At 43.3% G+C, this 18,496-nt stretch overlaps 1 protein-coding gene across 2 annotated transcripts in view; it reads right to left on the bottom strand.

Annotated features, from left to right (window-relative positions):
• LOC118385252 (stomatin-like) overlaps positions 1-18,496 on the bottom strand; it is a 28,900-nt gene that overhangs the window by 3,101 nt on the left and 7,303 nt on the right. The window contains exons 3-7 of one of the 2 annotated variants that reach the window (XM_035772237.2): positions 10,517-10,589; positions 6,057-6,139; positions 5,757-5,960; positions 4,925-4,941; positions 4,574-4,708 (exon numbers count right to left, since the gene is read on the bottom strand). In XM_035772237.2, coding sequence (XP_035628130.1) covers positions 4,574-4,708; positions 4,925-4,941; positions 5,757-5,960; positions 6,057-6,139; positions 10,517-10,589 — 512 coding nt within the window. The remainder of the gene's footprint in view (positions 1-4,573; positions 4,709-4,924; positions 4,942-5,756; positions 5,961-6,056; positions 6,140-10,516; positions 10,590-18,496) is intronic. The other variant, XM_035772236.2, reaches the window with a different exon arrangement.

Here is an 18,496-nt window from a genome sequence, read left to right as displayed (position 1 = left end):
CACAAGTGGTTATCTCCACCCTGCTAACACGAAAATACTTCCACCCTGCCACAATACAGCGGGTAAGCGCAAGTATTTCCCGTGACTGTGCCTCAAAACCAAATGTTTTCCTGGCCCACCACTCCACCCTGGACTTGAACAGCCTTTACGACCAGGTCCACCTATACAAGGCAGCAGTGCCCACCTTCGCCCGGACCCTAAAGGACATTGCTCTCAAACGTAGCCCCAACACTTCACACAGCAGCAACAGATCAAATGACACAACGCCCAGACCAGCGAGACACCCTCCCAGACCTGCGGGACCCCCTGAACCTACACATAGAGGACCCACACCAAGAGGACTTATATCCAGACCACAGCACCAACTAGCCACATCCACACCCCCACCCCCACCCCAACCAATCAACACCCCCCCACGTCAACCATGCCCACACCGCATTTAGGCCCCGTCAGATCAGACCTATGTAAAAATCACAGTCTACTTGAACAGAGCAATACTCAATCATGAGGCATCAAAGCCAAAGGAACTGAGTAACATTAAGAAATGCTATAGATGGAAGGAATGCAGTTTGGAAACCTACCAAAAAAAAAATTAGGCAACAACAAATTCAATCCCTTTTAGACAATTTCCTGGGTAAAACGTTCCACTGTAATAGTGAAGGTGTAAACTTGGCAGTAGAACATCGTAACAGTATATTTGACCTCTCAGCTTCCCTATCAAATCTAAAAATCTCAAATAGAAAACCGAAGAAAATGAACAACAATGACAAATGGTTTGATGAAGAATGCAAAAATCTAAGAAAGAAATTGAGAAACCTGTCCAATGAAAAACATTAATAGCAGACTCGTACATTTCCTCAATGAAAAGAACATACTGAGCAAATGTCAAATTGGCTTTTTACCAAATTACCGTACAACAGACCATGTATTCACCCTGCACACCCTAATTGACAACCAAACAAACCAAAACAAAGGCCAAGTCTTCTCATGCTTTGTTGATTTCAAAAAAGCCTTCGACTCAATTTGACATGCGGGTCTGCTATACAAATTGATGGAAAGTGGTGTTGGGGGTAAAACATACGACATTATAAAATCCATGTACACAAACAACAAGTGTGCAGTTAAAATAGGAAAACACACACATTTCTTCCCACAGGGCCGTGGGGTGAGACAGGGATGCAGCTTAAGCCCCACCCTCTTCAACATATATATCAACGAATTGGAGCGGGCACTAGAAAAGTCTGCAGCACCCGGCCTCACCCTACTAGAATCTGAAGTCAAATGTCTACTGTTTGCTGATGATCTGGTGCTTCTGTCACCAACTAAGGAGGGCCTACAGCAGCACCTAGATATTCTGCACAGATTCTGCCAGACCTGGGCCCTGACAATAAATCTCAGTAAGACCAAATTAATGGTGTTCCAAAAAAGGTCCAGTCGCCAGGACCACAAATACAAATTCCATCTAGACACCATTGCCCTAGAGCACACAAAAAAACAATTTATACCTTGGCCTAAACATCAGCGCCACAGTTAACTTCCACAAAGCTGTGAACGATCTGAGAGACAAGGCAAGAAGGGCATTCTATGCCATCAAAAGGAGCATAAAATGCAACATACCAATTAGGATCTGGCTAAAAATACTTGAATCAGTCATAGAGCCCATTGCCCTTTATGGTTGTGAGGTCTGGGGTCCGCTCACCAACCAAGATTTCACAAAATGGGACAAACACCAAATTGAGACTCTGCATGCAGAATTCTGCAAAAATATCCTCTGTGTACAACGTAGAACACCAAATAATGCATGCAGAGCAGAATTAGGCCGATACCCACTATTGATCAAAATCCAGAAAATAGCCATTATATTCTACAACCACCTAAAAGGAAGCGATTCCCAAACCTTCCATAACAAAGCCATCACCTACAGAGAGATGAACCTGCAGAAGAGTCCCCTATGCAAGCTGGTCCTGGGGCTCTGTTCACAAACACAAACACACCCCACAGAGCCCCAGGACAGCAGCACAATTAGACCCAATCAAATCATGAGAAAACAAAACGATAATTACTTGACACATTGGAAAGAATTAACAAAAAAACTGAGCAAACTAGAATGCTATTTGGCCCTAAACAGAGAGTACACAGTGGCAGAATACCTGACCACTGTGACTGACCCAAACTTAATGAAAGCTTTGACTATGAACAGACTCAGTGAGCATAGCCTTGCTATTGAGAAAGGCCGCTGTGGGCAGACATGGCTCTCAAGAGAAGACAGGCTTTGTGCACAATGCCAACAAAATGAGGTGGAAACTGAGCTGCACTTCATAACCTCCTGTCCAATGTATGACCATATTACAGACACATATTTCCCTCAGATTACACAGAATTCGAAAACAAGCCCAATTTTGATAAACTCCCATATCTACTGGGTGAAATTCCACAGTGTGCCATCACAGCAGCACGATTTGTGACCTGTTGCCACAAGAAAAGGGCAACCAGTGAAGAACAAGCACCATTGTAAATACAACCCATATTTATGCTATTTACTTTCCCTTGTGTACCCTTAACCATTTGTACATCGTTACAAACACTGTATATATACGTAATATGACATTTTTAATGTCTTAATTGTTTTGAAACTTCTGTATGTGTAATGTTTACTGTACATTTTTATTGTTTATTTCACTTTTCTATATTACCTACCTCACTTGCTTTGGCAATGTTAACACGTTTCCCATGCCAATAAATCCCCTTGAATTGAATTGAATATGTTGGATTGAGTAGCACATTCTGTTTGCCAACAATACCTTGACATAAGGCATCAAAGTCGAGTGTTTGTTATGCATGCCAGTTACTAAAACAATGTAACTTGCGAACCATGGTTCTACCGTGTATAAAGATGCCTATTTAAACATACATGCTCTAGTAATGTGAAAAATATTACTAGAATAACGATCAAAGTGTTGGTAGAGTATAATCACATCGTTTAACCAAAAATGTGTTTGTCTGAAGCGCCGCAATGTTTCCTTGTTGAAGTGCCACTGTGCATTACGCATTACGCAAATTAGTCTACGAGTCATCGAGGGACATGTATTGGTTGATGGGAATAACCAAAGTGGTGAATTATCCCGGGGGTGAATTACTTCATGAATGTGTATTGTGCGACTTAAAGAAGATTTCATGGTACAAGTAATCAAAGGGTTTGTTTATGTAAAACTTTTGTTTAGGATGTTATATGTCCATCGGAAATTACACATTTATGGTAGAAATGTGTTTTGGGGTGTGGGGTACTAACTTCTAAAGTCAAAATATCCTTATTCATGTTACTATTTTAAAACTGAAGGTAGGTAAATATACAGAGTGAGAAAGGGGAGAGCAGAAAGCTTAAATTCTGTCAGAACATGTTATTGTTAAATCTCATATGGAGAGGTGATAAGCCACAGTCTGGTGTCAGTCACTGGTAAGGTGGGACAGCAGTGAGTTAGGGAGAGGTGAGGACTGTGGCTTGAGGTAAGGTCAGAGAAGTGAAGAGGAACAGTTCTATGACATACACACGTAGGAGGCAGAGCCATGACTACCCCAATGAGAGGAGCCACTTAAGTTCCTGCCTGGCAACAGAGATGTATTGGCTGTCTAGACTGCGGAATCAACTCCTTGCACCAGTAGAGGGTATTCATATATGTACTTGTGTAAACATGTCTTTGTCTGTGCAGCTGTGTGACCCAGTGGGTGAATAAACTTGGTTTGAGCTTTTACTAGTCGTTCGTGGGTTTCACAGGGGCTATCAGGATGGAACATTCCTAGCTGAAAGGAGTTCCTGGAAAGAATACTTAGGTGGTCAGTTGGCTTTTGTCTGGGGGAGAGCAGGCTGGGCGGGTAACAGGTTGGCTAGAGTAGAGTTATACCTGAGTTTTGTTAGAGGCAAAGAGTTGTTGCCGGAAGAGTTTAAATTGAGAATACTTTTGATTTATTAAAGTCTTTTTAAATGTCCTGTTTGTTATTTTCCGTACAAACTTTATTGGCCAATTAGTCCTGCGCATGGTAATATTGTAAAAGAAAAGCGTCTACGAGAGGTGAGCACCAAACCATCCTGTCTGTCTCCTCGCGGTCCGATCCGATTCGGCTTCTTCTTCACACACATATCAAGTGAATGTAAGCATACAGAGAGTAACCATAGTGAGTGGATGATTAAATAAATCAATCCCAGAGAGCCCGCTTATCTTTAACCAGCAGATTGAAGATGATATCCAATTAGTGTAATGGCCGATGGGAGGAGACTCGGGCAGAGAAGCCCCAGCTTGTGACCTGCTATGCTCTCGGGTTCTTATGATATGACCACCGGTTGCTAAGGAACAAGGGAGATGACGTGTTTACCTGTCAAAAAAACATTTTCATCTGGATGATTTATTTTGGGAGTCAATCAAATCAACAAACGATATAATAGAAGCCAAGTGGGGATTTTTCACTCAGAGGAAAAGGATTTAGCTCAACTCAAGGGACTGAAAAATAGACTAAAGACCAATGCCTGTATATTCGAGTGTGTGTGTGACCCTGGTGTGTATCTGTGTCAGTACCGTACCTTTGCCCTGGCCTCACGGCTAGCCTCGGCCTCTGCAGCCATGGCCCTCTGGAGCTGCTGGGGCAGTTTGACGTCCTTGATCTCCACCCGCTCCACCTTGATACCCCAGTCATCTGTAGCGTCGTCCAGGGTAGTCTGAGGAAACACAGGGGATAAGACACGGAACTCTACATCCAACACGCTCCTTTTGAAACCTCAGACAGGGCTCAAAAGTGTGACCATTTTGGCCGCATATACTCAAAATATTTTGCTGTGTGACCTGAAATTAAATGCAATTTTAAGATCACCAGTGGGCCTAGAATAAAAATGTGCCCACTTAACAATTGTCGTAATGATTAGGTTTCGTTGTACCTTTGTTTCCGAGTGCCCTAGAGAAAAAGCAGAGTGCAGATTCGTTATTATCACTGTTGAACCTTTACTACAATAAAACTCTTGTTTCTGGCACAAACAGGTGAAAGGTAATTACCCGCACCATTACTAGTGGGTTTTGACCAACATCTGTCGGGACATACACATTGCCACAATCATACCCTGGATCTATTTTGTCCCGTGGAATAGATCTAAATGTTTATCCTCATAATTATGGACTATTGAATCACCATCTTATTAGGTTTGCAATCGGAACAAATAATTCCCTCAGATCCCAACCAAGTATTATCCAAAGCCGCACTATAAATTCTAGGACAACCCAAAGATTCCTAGGTGCACTTCCAGACTTCCTCCACCTACCCAAGGGCGGTGGAGTAAAAAAAATCTGTTAACCACCTAACCTTGCGTAATACCCTAGATGCAGCCACACTGCTAAAAACATAGAGGGGTGGAATATACACGGCAGTGACAATAACCAAAGAAAATTATCTCAAGGGGTAATTGTTGAGATATTCCAGATCGGGAGAAGAAAAGGACTTGAGTTCCTTTACGCTACCACAATCACACCATGAGTTGTTAATCATGAGACATGCCCCTCCATCTTTGCTACCTAGTGGCTTTTAGTGAACTCGAGCAACATCTCCTGTTTTATGGCAATTATGACTTGCTGCAAAGTGTGGTATTAAGTTTCTATTGCAAGACTAAATAAAGAACAGACAACGGTGCATTAGAGTACCTGCATGCTGTGGAGTATGGTGCGTGTGTATGGTCAGGTTATGATCAGAGTGAGTGGCAGGATTCTGTGGTCCAGTACCTGCATGCTGTGGGCTATCTCCTCGCGGTCAGACAGGATCTCAGCCAGGTTCTTGGTGCCCAGGACGTTCCTCAGGGTGGTCTGTGCCAGCAAGCGGGTGGCAGCGTCAGCGTTGGTGATGTTGGCCACAGCCAGGGTGGCATTCTGAACACGGTAGTACACCACTCCATCAACACTGACCGTCACTGAGTCCTTAGTCAGAACCTGGGGAGAAGGGGGAAATCAGTTACTACTGACAGCACTGATCATAACTGGTATTTCATGATAATAGTAATTAAGGTAATGGGGGGCGGGGCTCACCTCTTGTGGGGGGATGTCGAAGGTGATGGTGCGCATGTCCACATTGATGAAATTATCTGTGCACGGCAGGATGAAGAACAGGCCTGTGGGGTGATGTGCACACACACATGTTTAACAGCGAAGCCTAACGCTACAAATCAAGCCTCAGTTCCATTAGTCTGACAACTATTGTACAATCAGTACAGTACAAATACAGAGTTCTGGGCATGATGGTGTGTAAAATACTGTAGCTTAGGGCAAACAAGCGGCTTAAAAGGATACTTTGGGATTTTGGCCTCGCTGCTAAAATCCTGAAGTATCCCTTTAACAGAGGCATTTGCCCCGTGCAACTTTCACTGATGTAAACAGCTCCTTCTTTTTCTTGAATAATTGTTCCCAGCTGGGACTTCAGCCAAATGCTAGCTGCTGGCCCTGGTTGTACTGTACTGCAAGTCTGCAACACAGGAGTATGCTCTGAATTCGCTATGCAAAGCATCATGGGATATGATGGAAAATTCCATGGATTCCCACCCTAAAAATGTAACTGGTTCACTCACCACTCCAACTTGGTTTAAGGCTAATGCAGAGTAACACCAATGCATAAAGCATCAGGGAAACTTGCAAATGCAATGACTACTGACTAGCCCATAGCCTGACTTATAACAGTTGATTCTGTTAAAAGATCTTATCTGACAGTTGGACAAGACTTACTATGGAGGGAGGGGGAAAGACCATAGAGATAATGAGCAGAGTTTAGTTGGCGAAACCAAATATTAAACTCAACTTTGGTGTTTGTGTCTCCGGGCAGCAGAGGAACTTGAGGGTCCCTTCGTGACAGATGGACACGGTTTATTATTACCCCTGGCTGTTATCATGCGGCTGTTCCGGAATCCTGCTAGATCATGTTTCACCCATGGAGAGCAATGCTTGAGAGTTTGATGTCCATAGCCTGGCTATGGTAGATAGACTACTGGGGCCACTTTATACTTACACTGAAGGTTGGAGATTTTTTAAGGGCAATAGCGTATCTTGCACATTGTTAAAGTGTAAATACAGCTAATTAATCAATTATCTTAAGAATGCCACCATCTACTGAGGGGTAAATGTCAACCAAACCTTCAGCACCACTCTTCCACTCCAACTACAAAGAGATAGCATGCCTCTGATCTCGCCACTCTGCTCAGCTAGGGGGGAATTCCATCAAGAATGAAGCGCGTAAATGGAACATAATTCCCTTTTTAGACTTTTCTGTCTACGCGTATTCTGACCTTGAACTTAAGCATGAGAATAGCATGCTATTAACCTGCTATTCGTTTGGGGTGGCGATCAAAGAAATTAAGGTGTGGCAAAGGTGTGTCTACAGATACACCATATTCTAACCGTGACTTAATTCCCTCGTAATTCCACCACCTTTATGCACAATGAATAAGGTTGAGTAACCTGTCTGTTCCAAGTGGAACAACATCTACTTAATTGTTTTTCTAAAAGAAATAACACCAGTGTCCATGCACTGAAATTTACTAATTGATAAGAGCTATTGATTAGAGCTAGGTAAATGAGCAAGCCATATGGATAAGGGAATTGTAAATATAAATGACTATTGTTTTAGATCCATTTTACCTTATGATCACTGGAGACAAATGTCAAACCAGTTATATGGCTGTAAACTGAAGCATATCAACATATCACCTTTTCAACAGTGAAGTTTACGAAATGCTGGCACTATAACATGCAGGTATGACATTTGGAGTCCGAAGTTATAGGCTTCTTTAGAAATGTGCAAATGACAGACTAGTGCCAAATCTACCGAGTTGATTTTTGATTTGTAGAATGTTTTAATTATATGCCCAGACTTTTCTTTATACTGTATTTTTTGCAATTTGTATCTTTTTAAATATTATTCACTATCGGTAGCCACCATCAGTTATACCCACATACAGTTTTAACTAGTGATAGTTTCCTTATATTTGTAACTGTCACTTTAGTGTTAGTTTCCTTACATTTGTAACTCTCATTTTAGTGTTAGTTTCCTTACATTTGTAACTGTCATTTTAGTGTTAGTTTCCTTACATTTATAACTGTCACTTTAGTGTTAGTTTCCTTACATTTTGCATCATTCCATTACATCATTAGTATACCTTTCTTTCCTCTGTCACATTTGTGTGGTTGTTCCTGAGGATCACTAGCAACAGCTGTAGAAGCTAACGTTTATAGTTTTGAGTCAACCACATACATAGACACACTGGCCCAAAATCCAGTGGCATGTCGTTAGTAAAGACTGAAAAAAGTAAGGGGCCTAAACAGCTACCATGGGGAATTCCTGATTCTATTTGTATTTTGTTTTTAGAGGCTTCCATTAAAGAACACCCTCTGTGTTCTGTTAGACAAATAACTCTATCCACATTATAGCAGGGGGTGTAAAAAATAACACATACGTTTTTCCAGCAGCAGACTATGATTGATATATGATTGATAATGTCAAAAGTTGCACTTAAGTCTAACAAGACAGCCCCCACAATAATTGTATCATCATTTACTTTCAGCTCGTCATTTGTGTAAGTGCTGTGCTTGTTGAGTGTCCTTCCCTATAAGCATGCTGAAAGTCTGTTGTCAATTTGTTTATTGTGAAATAGAATTGTATATGGTCAAACAAGTTTACTAAGGGTTGGTAACAGGTTGAATGGTCAGCTATTTGAGCCAGTAAAGGGGGCTTTACTATTCTTGGGAAGCGGAATGACTTTAGCTTCCCTCTAGGCCTGAGGGAACACACTTTCTAGTAGGGTTAAATTGAAGATGTGGCAAATAGGTGTGGTAATATCGTCCACTATTATCCTCAGTAATGTTGCATCCAGATTCCCAGACAACAATAATTCTTTCACCACTTCCACACTCACTTTACAGAATTCAAAAGTATAATTCTTGTCTTTCATAATTTGGTCAGTTATACTTGAATGGTTAGTGTCAGCATTTGTTGCTGGCATGTCATACCTAAGTTTTCTTATCTTACCAATGAAAAAGTAATTAAAGTAGTGGGTTTTGTGATTAATGAGCCATCTGATTCAATTAATGATGGAGCCGAGTTAGCCTTTTTTCCCAAATTGTAATTTAAGGTGCTCCAAAGCTTTTTGCTATCATTCTTTATATAATTTATTGTGCACCTGAATATGGTAAGTCTGAATACCAACTACTGAGAAGTGCGTAGGAAAGGTGTGCGTAGGGAAAGCGTACATTTCCTAAGTCTGAATACCAACTACTGAGAAGTGCGTAGGAAAGGTGTGCGTAGGGAAAGCGTACATTTCCTAAGTCTGAATACCAACTACTGAGAAGTGCGTAGGAAAGGTGTGCGTAGGGAAAGCGTACATTTCCTAAGTCTGAATACCAACTACTGAGAAGTGCATAGGAAAGGTGTGCGTAGGGAAAGCGTACATTTCCTAAGTCTGAATACCAACTACTGAGAAGTGCGTAGGAAAGGTGTGCATAGGAAAAGCGTACATTTCCTAAGTCTGAATCGGGCCATTCGAGAAATGAGGAGAGCCTCATTTAGGGAAAAAGTTAGCATCAAAGGGTAATATCATTAGAGTAAAGGAAAACACAAACAGGAGATGCACAAAATAACCTTCCGAATAGGCGGTTGGTAGTAGGCAAAAGAAAGATCAGAGAGAGCTGAGGAGGGATGTTGGTGTTTATTCTGCACTACCAGTCCAGTACTGTGACTCAGGTCCACTGCTTCTCATCAAGACATCAGTTTGTACAAGGACAGCAGTGGAGCTCTAAGATCACTTAGTTTAAGTCTCTTAAGATCATTAGTTAATTGATTGCAATAGCTGCCAAATTCTGTAACTTATTGTTAAATAGAGACCTCTCAAAGTATTCTATAAACATCGATCTGAAGGCCAACTATTGGTATATTTAGTTTGTCATGACAAATATACTCTGGACATATTTTACAGTGTTACCAAGGCAAAAAATCCTACCACACAAACTACGCTTCGGAAAACAAAGACCAGCACTATTTTAATTAATGTGCTTGCTGAAAGTATTCCAGCGTGAACCCTGGAACTCGGTTTACGTTCTGCAATTCTGTTTAAACATAAGCTACTGCAGGACAGGAGTGGTTAAACTAGGACACAGGAGTGCAGAACAGATCCGTTGCAGTGAACTCCTACACAGTGGTTCAATGGAAGAACAATTATAGTGTGGTAGCCCACCACAATATAAAACAAATAGGTCAAAGCAGATTTACCACCTAACCACATTAACACTAAGTGGGGGCTTGAATCCTCCTCCTAACATACTTTCACAGTTAAGGTGGTTTCAAGACAGGCCCACATCCTGTTTACTGCGATTTTCGTCTACATCATACTAGTAGAGACTAAAATGTAATTTTATGGGACCTTGAAAGAATCCAAGAATCATAGCTAATAGGCACAGAGTTTCTCCAAGGACGGTGGGTGTGAAGGTGATGATGGGGAGTATGTTACCTGGCCCTTTAGCTCTTCCTCGTAGGATCCGCCCCAGCCGAAAGATGATGGCCCTCTCATACTCCTTCACAATCTGGGAGAGAAAGTAACACAGGCTGGGTAGTCATAGTTCTCCCCTCTTTCGGCCAGGCCGATTAATCGGTCAACCTCTAGTACAGAGGCCCACTATCAGCAACCATCACTCCTGGGTTCCAATGGGACGTTGTGTTAGCTATTGCAAGTTTATAATTTTAAAAGTCTAATTGATCATTAGAAAACCCTTTTGCAATTATGTTAGCACAGCTGAAAACTGTTGTCCTAATTAAAGAAGCAATAAAACTAGCCTTCTTTAGACTAGTTGAGTATCTGGAGCATCAGCATTTGTGGGTTCGATTACAGGCTCCAAATGGCCAGAACAAATGACTTTCTTCTGAAACTCGTTAGTCTATTCTTGTACTGAGGAAGGCTATTCTATGCGAGAAATTGCCAAGAAACTGAAGATCTCATACAACGCTGTGTACTACTCCCTTCACAGAACAGCACAAAGAGGCTCTAACCAGAATAGAAAGAGGAGTGGGAGGCCCCGGTGCACTACTGACCAAGAGGACAAGTACATTAGCGTGTATAGTTTGAGAAACAGCCATCTCAGCTGGCAGCTTCATTAAATAGTACCCGCAAAACACCAGTCTCAACGTTAACAGTGAAGAGGCGACTCCGGGATGCTGGCCTTGTAGTGTATATACGTTTTTTTACCCCTTTTTCCTCCCCAATTCTGTGGTTTCCAATTGGTAGTTACAGTCTTGTCTCATCGCTGCAACTCCCGTACAGCTCGGGAGAGGCGAAGTTTGAGAGCCGTGCGTCCTCCGAAACACAACCCAACCAAGCCGCACTACTTCTTGACACAATGCCCACTAAACCCGGAAGCCAGCCACACCATTGTGTCAAAGGAAACACCGTACACCTGGCGACCGTGTCAGCGTGCACTGCTCCCGGCCCGGCTCAGGAGTCCCTGCCGACCAAACCCTCCCCTAACCCGGACGGCGCTGGGCCAATTGTGTGCCGCCCCATGCGTCTCCTGGTCACGGCTGGCTGTGACAGAGCCTGGACTCGAATCCAGAATCTCTAGCGGCGCAGCTCGCACTGCGATGCAGTGCCTTATACCAATGTGCCACTTGGGAGGCCCCCTCTCCCCTTTTTGACTAACTTTTCACTACACTGGTAATTGAGATATCATATGTAAAGTCTATGAACATACGGAGAAGGAACTGTCAGATGCGTCACAATAACCCCTGAACTAGCCGCATTTGGAGCCAAATTTGAAATGGAATACATTGAATACATGCAGCAGGGTGGAAAAAATAAATATAGGAATTTAAATGCATTTTCGGAAGGTCTGTGTCACCATTCATGAACTCAAATCATTTTTTTTTTTAAATCTATTTTTTTCTCAAATCAAATCAAATCAAATGTATTTATATAGCCCTTCGTACATCAGCTGATATCTCAAAGTGCTGTACAGAAACCCAGCCTAAAACCCCAAACAGCAAGCAATGCAGGTGTAGAAGCACGGTGGCTAGGAAAAACTCCCTAGAAAGGCCAAAACCTAGGAAGAAACCTAGAGAGGAACCAGGCTATGTGGGGTGGCCAGTCCTCTTCTGGCTGTGCCGGGTGGAGATTATAACAGAACATGGCCAAGATGTTCAAATGTTCATAAATGACCAGCATGGTTGAATAATAACAAGGCAGAACAGTTGAAACTGGAGCAGCAGCACAGTCAAGTGGACTGGGGACAGCAAGGAGTCATCATGTCAGGTAGTCCTGGGGCACGGTCCTAGGGCTCAGGTCCTCCGAGAGAGAGAAAGAAAGAAAGAGAGAATTAGAGAGAGCATATGTGGGGTGGCCCGTCCTCTTCTGGCTGTGCCGGGTGGAGATTATAACAGAACATGGCCAAGATGTTCAAATGTTCATAAATGACCAGCATGGTCGAATAATAGTAAGGCAGAACAGTTGAAACTGGAGCAGCAGCATGGCCAGGTGGACTGGGGACAGCAAGGAGTCATCATGTCAGGTAGTCCTGGGGCATGGTCCTAGGGCTCAGGTCAGTTGAAACTGGAGCAGCAGCATGGCCAGGTGGGCTGGGGACAGCAAGGAGTCATCATGTCAGGTAGTCCTGGGGCATGGTCCTAGGGCTCAGGTCCTCCGAGAGAGAGAGAGAAAGAAAGAAGGAGAGAATTAGAGAACGCACACTTAGATTCACACAGGACACCGAATTAGGACAGGAGAAGTACTCCAGATATAACAAACTGACCCTAGCCCCCCGACACGAACTACTGCAGCATAAATACTGGAGGCTGAGACAGGAGGGGACAGGAGACACTGTGGCCCCATCCGAGGAAACCCCAGGACAGGGCCAAACAGGAAGGATATAACCCCACCCACTTTGCCAAAGCACAGCCCCCACACCACTAGAGGGATATCTTCAACCACCAACTTACCATCCTGAGACAAGGCTGAGTATAGCCCACAAAGATCTCCGCCACGGCACAGCCCAAGTGGGGGGGGGCGCCAACCCAGACAGGATGACCACAACAGTGAATCAACCCACTCAGGTGACGCACCCCCTGCAGGGACGGCATGAGAGAGCCCCAGTAAGCCAGTGACTCAGCCCCTGTAATAGGGTTAGAGGCAGAGAATCCCAGTGGAAAGAGGGGAACCGGCCAGGCAGAGACAGCAAGGGCGGTTCGTTGCTCCAGAGCCTTTCCGTTCACCCTCCCACTCCTGGGCCAGACTACACTCAATCATATGACCCACTGAAGAGATGAGTCTTCAGTAAAGACTTAAAGGTTGAGACCGAGTTTGCTTCTCTGACATGGGTAGGCAGACCGTTCCATAAAAATGGAGCTCTATAGGAGAACGCCCTGCCTCCAGCTGTTTGCTTAGAAGTTCTAGGGACAATTAGGAGGCCTGCGTCTTGTGACCGTAGCGTACGTGTAGGTATGTACGGCAGGACCAAATCAGAGAGATAGGTAGGAGCAAGCCCATGTAATGCTTTGTAGGTTAGCAGTAAAACCTTAAAATCAGCCCTTGCTTTGACAGGAAGCCAGTGTAGAGAGGCTAGCACTGGAGTAATATGATCACATTTTTTGGTTCTAGTCAGGATTCTAGCAGCCGTATTTAGCACTAACTGAAGTTTATTTAGTGCTTTATCCGGGTATTCGGAAAGTAGAGCATTGCAGTAGTCTAACCTAGAAGTGACAAAAGCATGGATTAATTTTTCTGCATCATTTTTGGACAGAAAGTTTCTGATTTTTGCAATATTACGTAGATGGAAAAAAGCTGTCCTCGAAATGGTCTTGATATGTTCTTCAAAAGAGAGATCAGGGTCCAGAGTAACGCCGAGGTCCTTCACAGTTTTATTTGAGACGACTGTACAACCATTAAGATTAATTGTCAGATTCAACAGAAGATCTCTTTGTTTCTTGGGACCTAGAACAAGCATCTCTGTTTTGTCCGAGTTTAATAGTAGAAAGTTTGCAGCCATCCACTTCCTTATGTCTGAAACACATGCTTCTAGCGAGGGCAATTTTGGGGCTTCACCATGTTTCATTGAAATGTACAGCTGTGTGTCATCCGCATAGCAGTGAAAGTTAACATTATGTTTTCGAATAACATCCCCAAGAGGTAAAATGTATAGTGAAAACAATAGTGGTCCTAAAACGGAACCTTGAGGAACACCGAAATTTACAGTTGATTTGTCAGAGGACAAACCATTCACAGAGACAAACTGATATCTTTCCGACAGATAAGATCTGAACCAGGCCAGAACATGTCCGTGTAGACCAATTTGGGTTTCCAATCTCTCCAAAAGAATGTGGTGATCGATGGTATCAAAAGCAGCACTAAGGTCTAGGAGCACGAGGACAGATGCAGAGCCTCGGTCCGATGCCATTAAAATGTAATTTACCACCTTCACAAGTGCCGTCTCAGTGCTATGATGGGGTCTAAAACCAGACTGAAGCATTTCGTATACATTGTTTGTCTTCAGGAAAGCAGTGAGTTGCTGCGCAACAGCCTTCTCTAAAATTTTGAGAGGAATGGAAGATTCGATATAGGCCGATAGTTTTTATATTTTCTGGGTCAAGGTTTGGCTTTTTCAAGAGGCTTTATTACTGCCACTTTTAGTGAGTTTGGTACACATCCAGTGGATAGAGAGCCATTTATTATGTTCAACATAGGAGGGCCAAGCACAGGAAGCAGCTCTTTCAGTAGTTTAGTTGGAATAGGGTCCAGTATGCAGCTTGAAGGTTTAGAGGCCATGATTATTTTCATCATTGTGTCAAGAGATATAGTACTAAAACACTTGAGCGTCTCTCTTGATCCTAGGTCCTGGCAGAGTTGTGCAGACTCAGGACAACTGAGGTTTGGAGGAATACGCAGGTTTAAAGAGGAGTCCGTAATTTGCTTTCTAATAATCATAATCTTTTCCTCAAAGAAGTTCATGAATTTATCACTGCTAAAGTGAAAGTCATCCTCTCTTGGGGAGTGCTGCTTTTTAGTTAGCTTTGCGACAGTATCAAAAAGGAATTTCGGATTGTTCTTATTTTCCTCAATTAAGTTAGAAAAATAGGATGATCGAGCAGCAGTAAGGGCTCTTCGGTACTGCACGGTACCATCTTTCCAAGCTAGTCGGAAGACTTCCAGTTTGGTGTGGCGCCATTTCCGTTCCAATTTTCTGGAAGCTTGCTTCAGAGCTCGGGTATTTTCTGTGTACCAGGGAGCTAGTTTCTTATGAGAAATGTTTTTAGTTTTTAGGGGTGCAACTGCATCTAGGGTATTGCGCAAGATTAAATTGAGATCCTCAGTTAGGTGGTTAACTGATTTTTGTCCTCTGGCGTCCTTGGGTAGGCAGAGGGAGTCTGGAAGGGCATCAAGGAATCTTTGTGTTGTCTGTGAATTTATAGCACGAGGCTTTGATGGTCCTTGGTTGGGGTCTGAGCAGATTATTTGTTGCAATTGCAAACGTAATAAAATGGTGGTCCGATAGTCCAGGATTATGAGGAAAAACATTAAGATCCACAACATTTATTCCATGGGACAAAACTAGGTCCAGCGTATGACTGTGACAGTGAGTGGGTCCAGAGACATGTTGGACAAAACCCACTGAGTCGATGATGGCTCCGAAAGCCTTTTGGAGTGGGTCTGTGGACTTTTCCATGTGAATATTAAAGTCACCAAAGATTAGAATATTATCTGCTATGACTACAAGGTCCGATAGGAATTCAGGGAACTCAGTGAGAACGCTGTATATGGCCCAGGAGGCCTGTAAACAGTAGCTATAAAAAGTGATTGAGTAGGCTGCATAGATTTCATGACTAGAAGCTCAAAAGACGAAAACATCACTTTTTTTTGTAAATTGAAATTTGCTATCGTAAATGTTAGCAACACCTCCGCCTTTGCGGGATGCACGAGGATATGGTCACTAGTGTAGCCAGGAGATGAGGCCTCATTTAAAACAGTAAATTCATCAGGCTTAAGCCATGTTTCAGTCAGGCCAATCACATCAAGATTATGATCAGTGATTAGTTCATTGACTATAATTGCCTTTGAAGTAAGGGATCTAACATTAAGTAGCCCTATTTTGAGATGTGAGGTATCATGATCTCTTTCAGTAATGACTGGAATGGAGGTGGTCTTTATCCTAGTGAGATTGCTAAGGCGAACAACGCCATGTTTAGTTTTGCCCAACCTAGGTCGAGGCACAGACACGGTCTCAATGGTGATAGCTGAGCTGACTACACTGACTGTGCTAGTGGCAGACTCCACTATGCTGGCAGGCTGGCTAACAGCCTGCTGCCTGGCCTGCACCCTATTTCATTGTGGAGCTAGAGGAGTTAGAGCCCTGTCTATGTTGGTAGATAAGATGAGAGCACCCCTCCAGCTAGGATGGAGTCCGTCACTCCTCAGCAGGCCAGGCTTGGTCCTGTTTGTGGGTGAGTCCCAGAAAGAGGGCCAATTATCTACAAATTCTATCTTTTGGGAGGGGCAGAAAACAGTTTTCAACCAGCGATTGAGTTGTGAGACTCTGCTGTAGAGCTCATCACTCCCCCTAACTGGGAGGGGTCCAGAGACAATTACTCGATGCCGACACATCTTTCTAGCTGATATGCACGCAGAAGCTATGTTGCGCTTGGTGATCTCTGACTGTTTCATCCTAACATCGTTGGTGCCGACGTGGATAACAATATCTCTATACTCTCTACACTCGCCAGTTTTAGCTTTAGCCAGCACCCTCTTCAGATTAGCCTTAACGTCGGTAGCCCTGCCCCCTGGTAAACAGTGTATGATCGCTGGATGATTAGTTTTAAGTCTAATACTGCGGGTAATGGAGTCGCCAATGACTAGAGTTTTCAATTTGTCAGAGCAAATGGTGGGAAGCTTCGGCGTCTCAGACCCCGTAACGGGAGGAGTAGAGACCAGAGAAGACTCGGCCTCTGACTCCGACCCGTTGCTTAATGGGGAAAACCGGTTGAAATTTTCTGTCGGCTGAATGAGCGACACCGGTTGAGCTTTCCTACAGCATTTCCTTCCAGAAACCGTGAGAGGGTTGTCCGGCTGCGGGGACTGTGCCAGGGGATTTATACTACTATCTGTACTTACTGGTGGGACAGACGCTGTTTCATCCTTTCCTACACTGAAATTACCCTTGCCTAACGATTGTGTCTGAAGCTGGGCTTGTAGCACAGCTATCCTCGCCGTAAGGCGAGTACAGCGACTACAATTAGAAGGCATCATGTTAATGTTACTACTTAGCTTCGGCTGTTGGAGGTCCTGACGAATCGTGTCCAGATAAAGCGTCCGGAGTGAAAAAGTTGAGGAAAAAATAAATAAATATATGAACGGTAATTAAAAAGTGAAAACCGTAAAGTTGTCAGGTAGCAAAATAGGTTGGCAACAAAACGCACAGCAACTCGAAAACAAGCCTGCAAGTTGTGACCGGAAATGACGTGCTGTTTCCATTGGCACACTCCCACGTTTGATACAAAGAAAACTACATTAAATATATACACTGAACAAAAAATATAAATGCAACAAGTTGGCTTCAGGTTTCATGAGCTGAAAATGTTGTTAACAAGTTTGTTTAGATTCTTGTTAGTGAGAATTTCTCCTTTGCCAAGATAATCTATCCACCTGACAGGTGTGGTATATCAAGAAACTGATTAAACAGCATGAACATTACACAGGTGCAGTTGTCACACAACACAATGCCACCGATGTGTCAAGTTTTGAGGGAGCATGCAAGTGACATGGTGACTGCAGGAATGTCCACCAGAGATGTTGCCAGATAATTGAGTGTTCATTTATCTACAATAAGCCGCCTCCAACATTGTTTTAGAGAATTTAGCAGTATGTCCAACCGGTCTTACACCCGCAGACCACGTGTATGGCCTTGTGTGGGCGAGTGGTTTGCTGATGTCAACGTTGTGAACCGAGTTGCCCATGGTGGGGTTGTGGTATGGGCAGGCATAAGCTACGAACAATGAACACAATTTGAATGAACAGAGATACCGTGATGAGATCCTGAGGCCCATTGCATGCATCTTTAGTAACCCTGTGCTTGGCGTGACTGTTATGGGAAGAGCAAAACATTCGATATGCCCTGAAATGTTTTGATATGCAACCTGGAACAAAACTGTAAGAGGACCAGTTCTTCTATAGTGAAGCAAATCTCACATCTGTGCTGTTTCCGAGCAATGTTGTTAGGCTACATTGTATAGTTCAAAATAATTTCACTTCACCAAGACATCCAAGTTCTTCAAGTTTACCACTACAGTGCCTTCAGAAAGTATTCATATCCCTTGATGTCACGTCCTGACCTTAGTTCCTTTGTCCTGTCTCTATTTTAGTTTGGTCAGGACGTGAGTTGGGATGGGCATTCTATGTTTTGTGTTCTATGTTTTCTATTTATATTTCTATGTGTTTGGCCTGGTATGGTTCCCAATC

This window comes from Oncorhynchus keta, chromosome 9 (assembly GCF_023373465.1).
Source record: "Oncorhynchus keta strain PuntledgeMale-10-30-2019 chromosome 9, Oket_V2, whole genome shotgun sequence".
Lineage (NCBI taxonomy): Eukaryota > Metazoa > Chordata > Actinopteri > Salmoniformes > Salmonidae > Oncorhynchus > Oncorhynchus keta.
The sequence above is the reverse complement of the archived record's forward strand: the minus strand, read 5'-3'. Positions and strand labels throughout refer to the sequence as shown.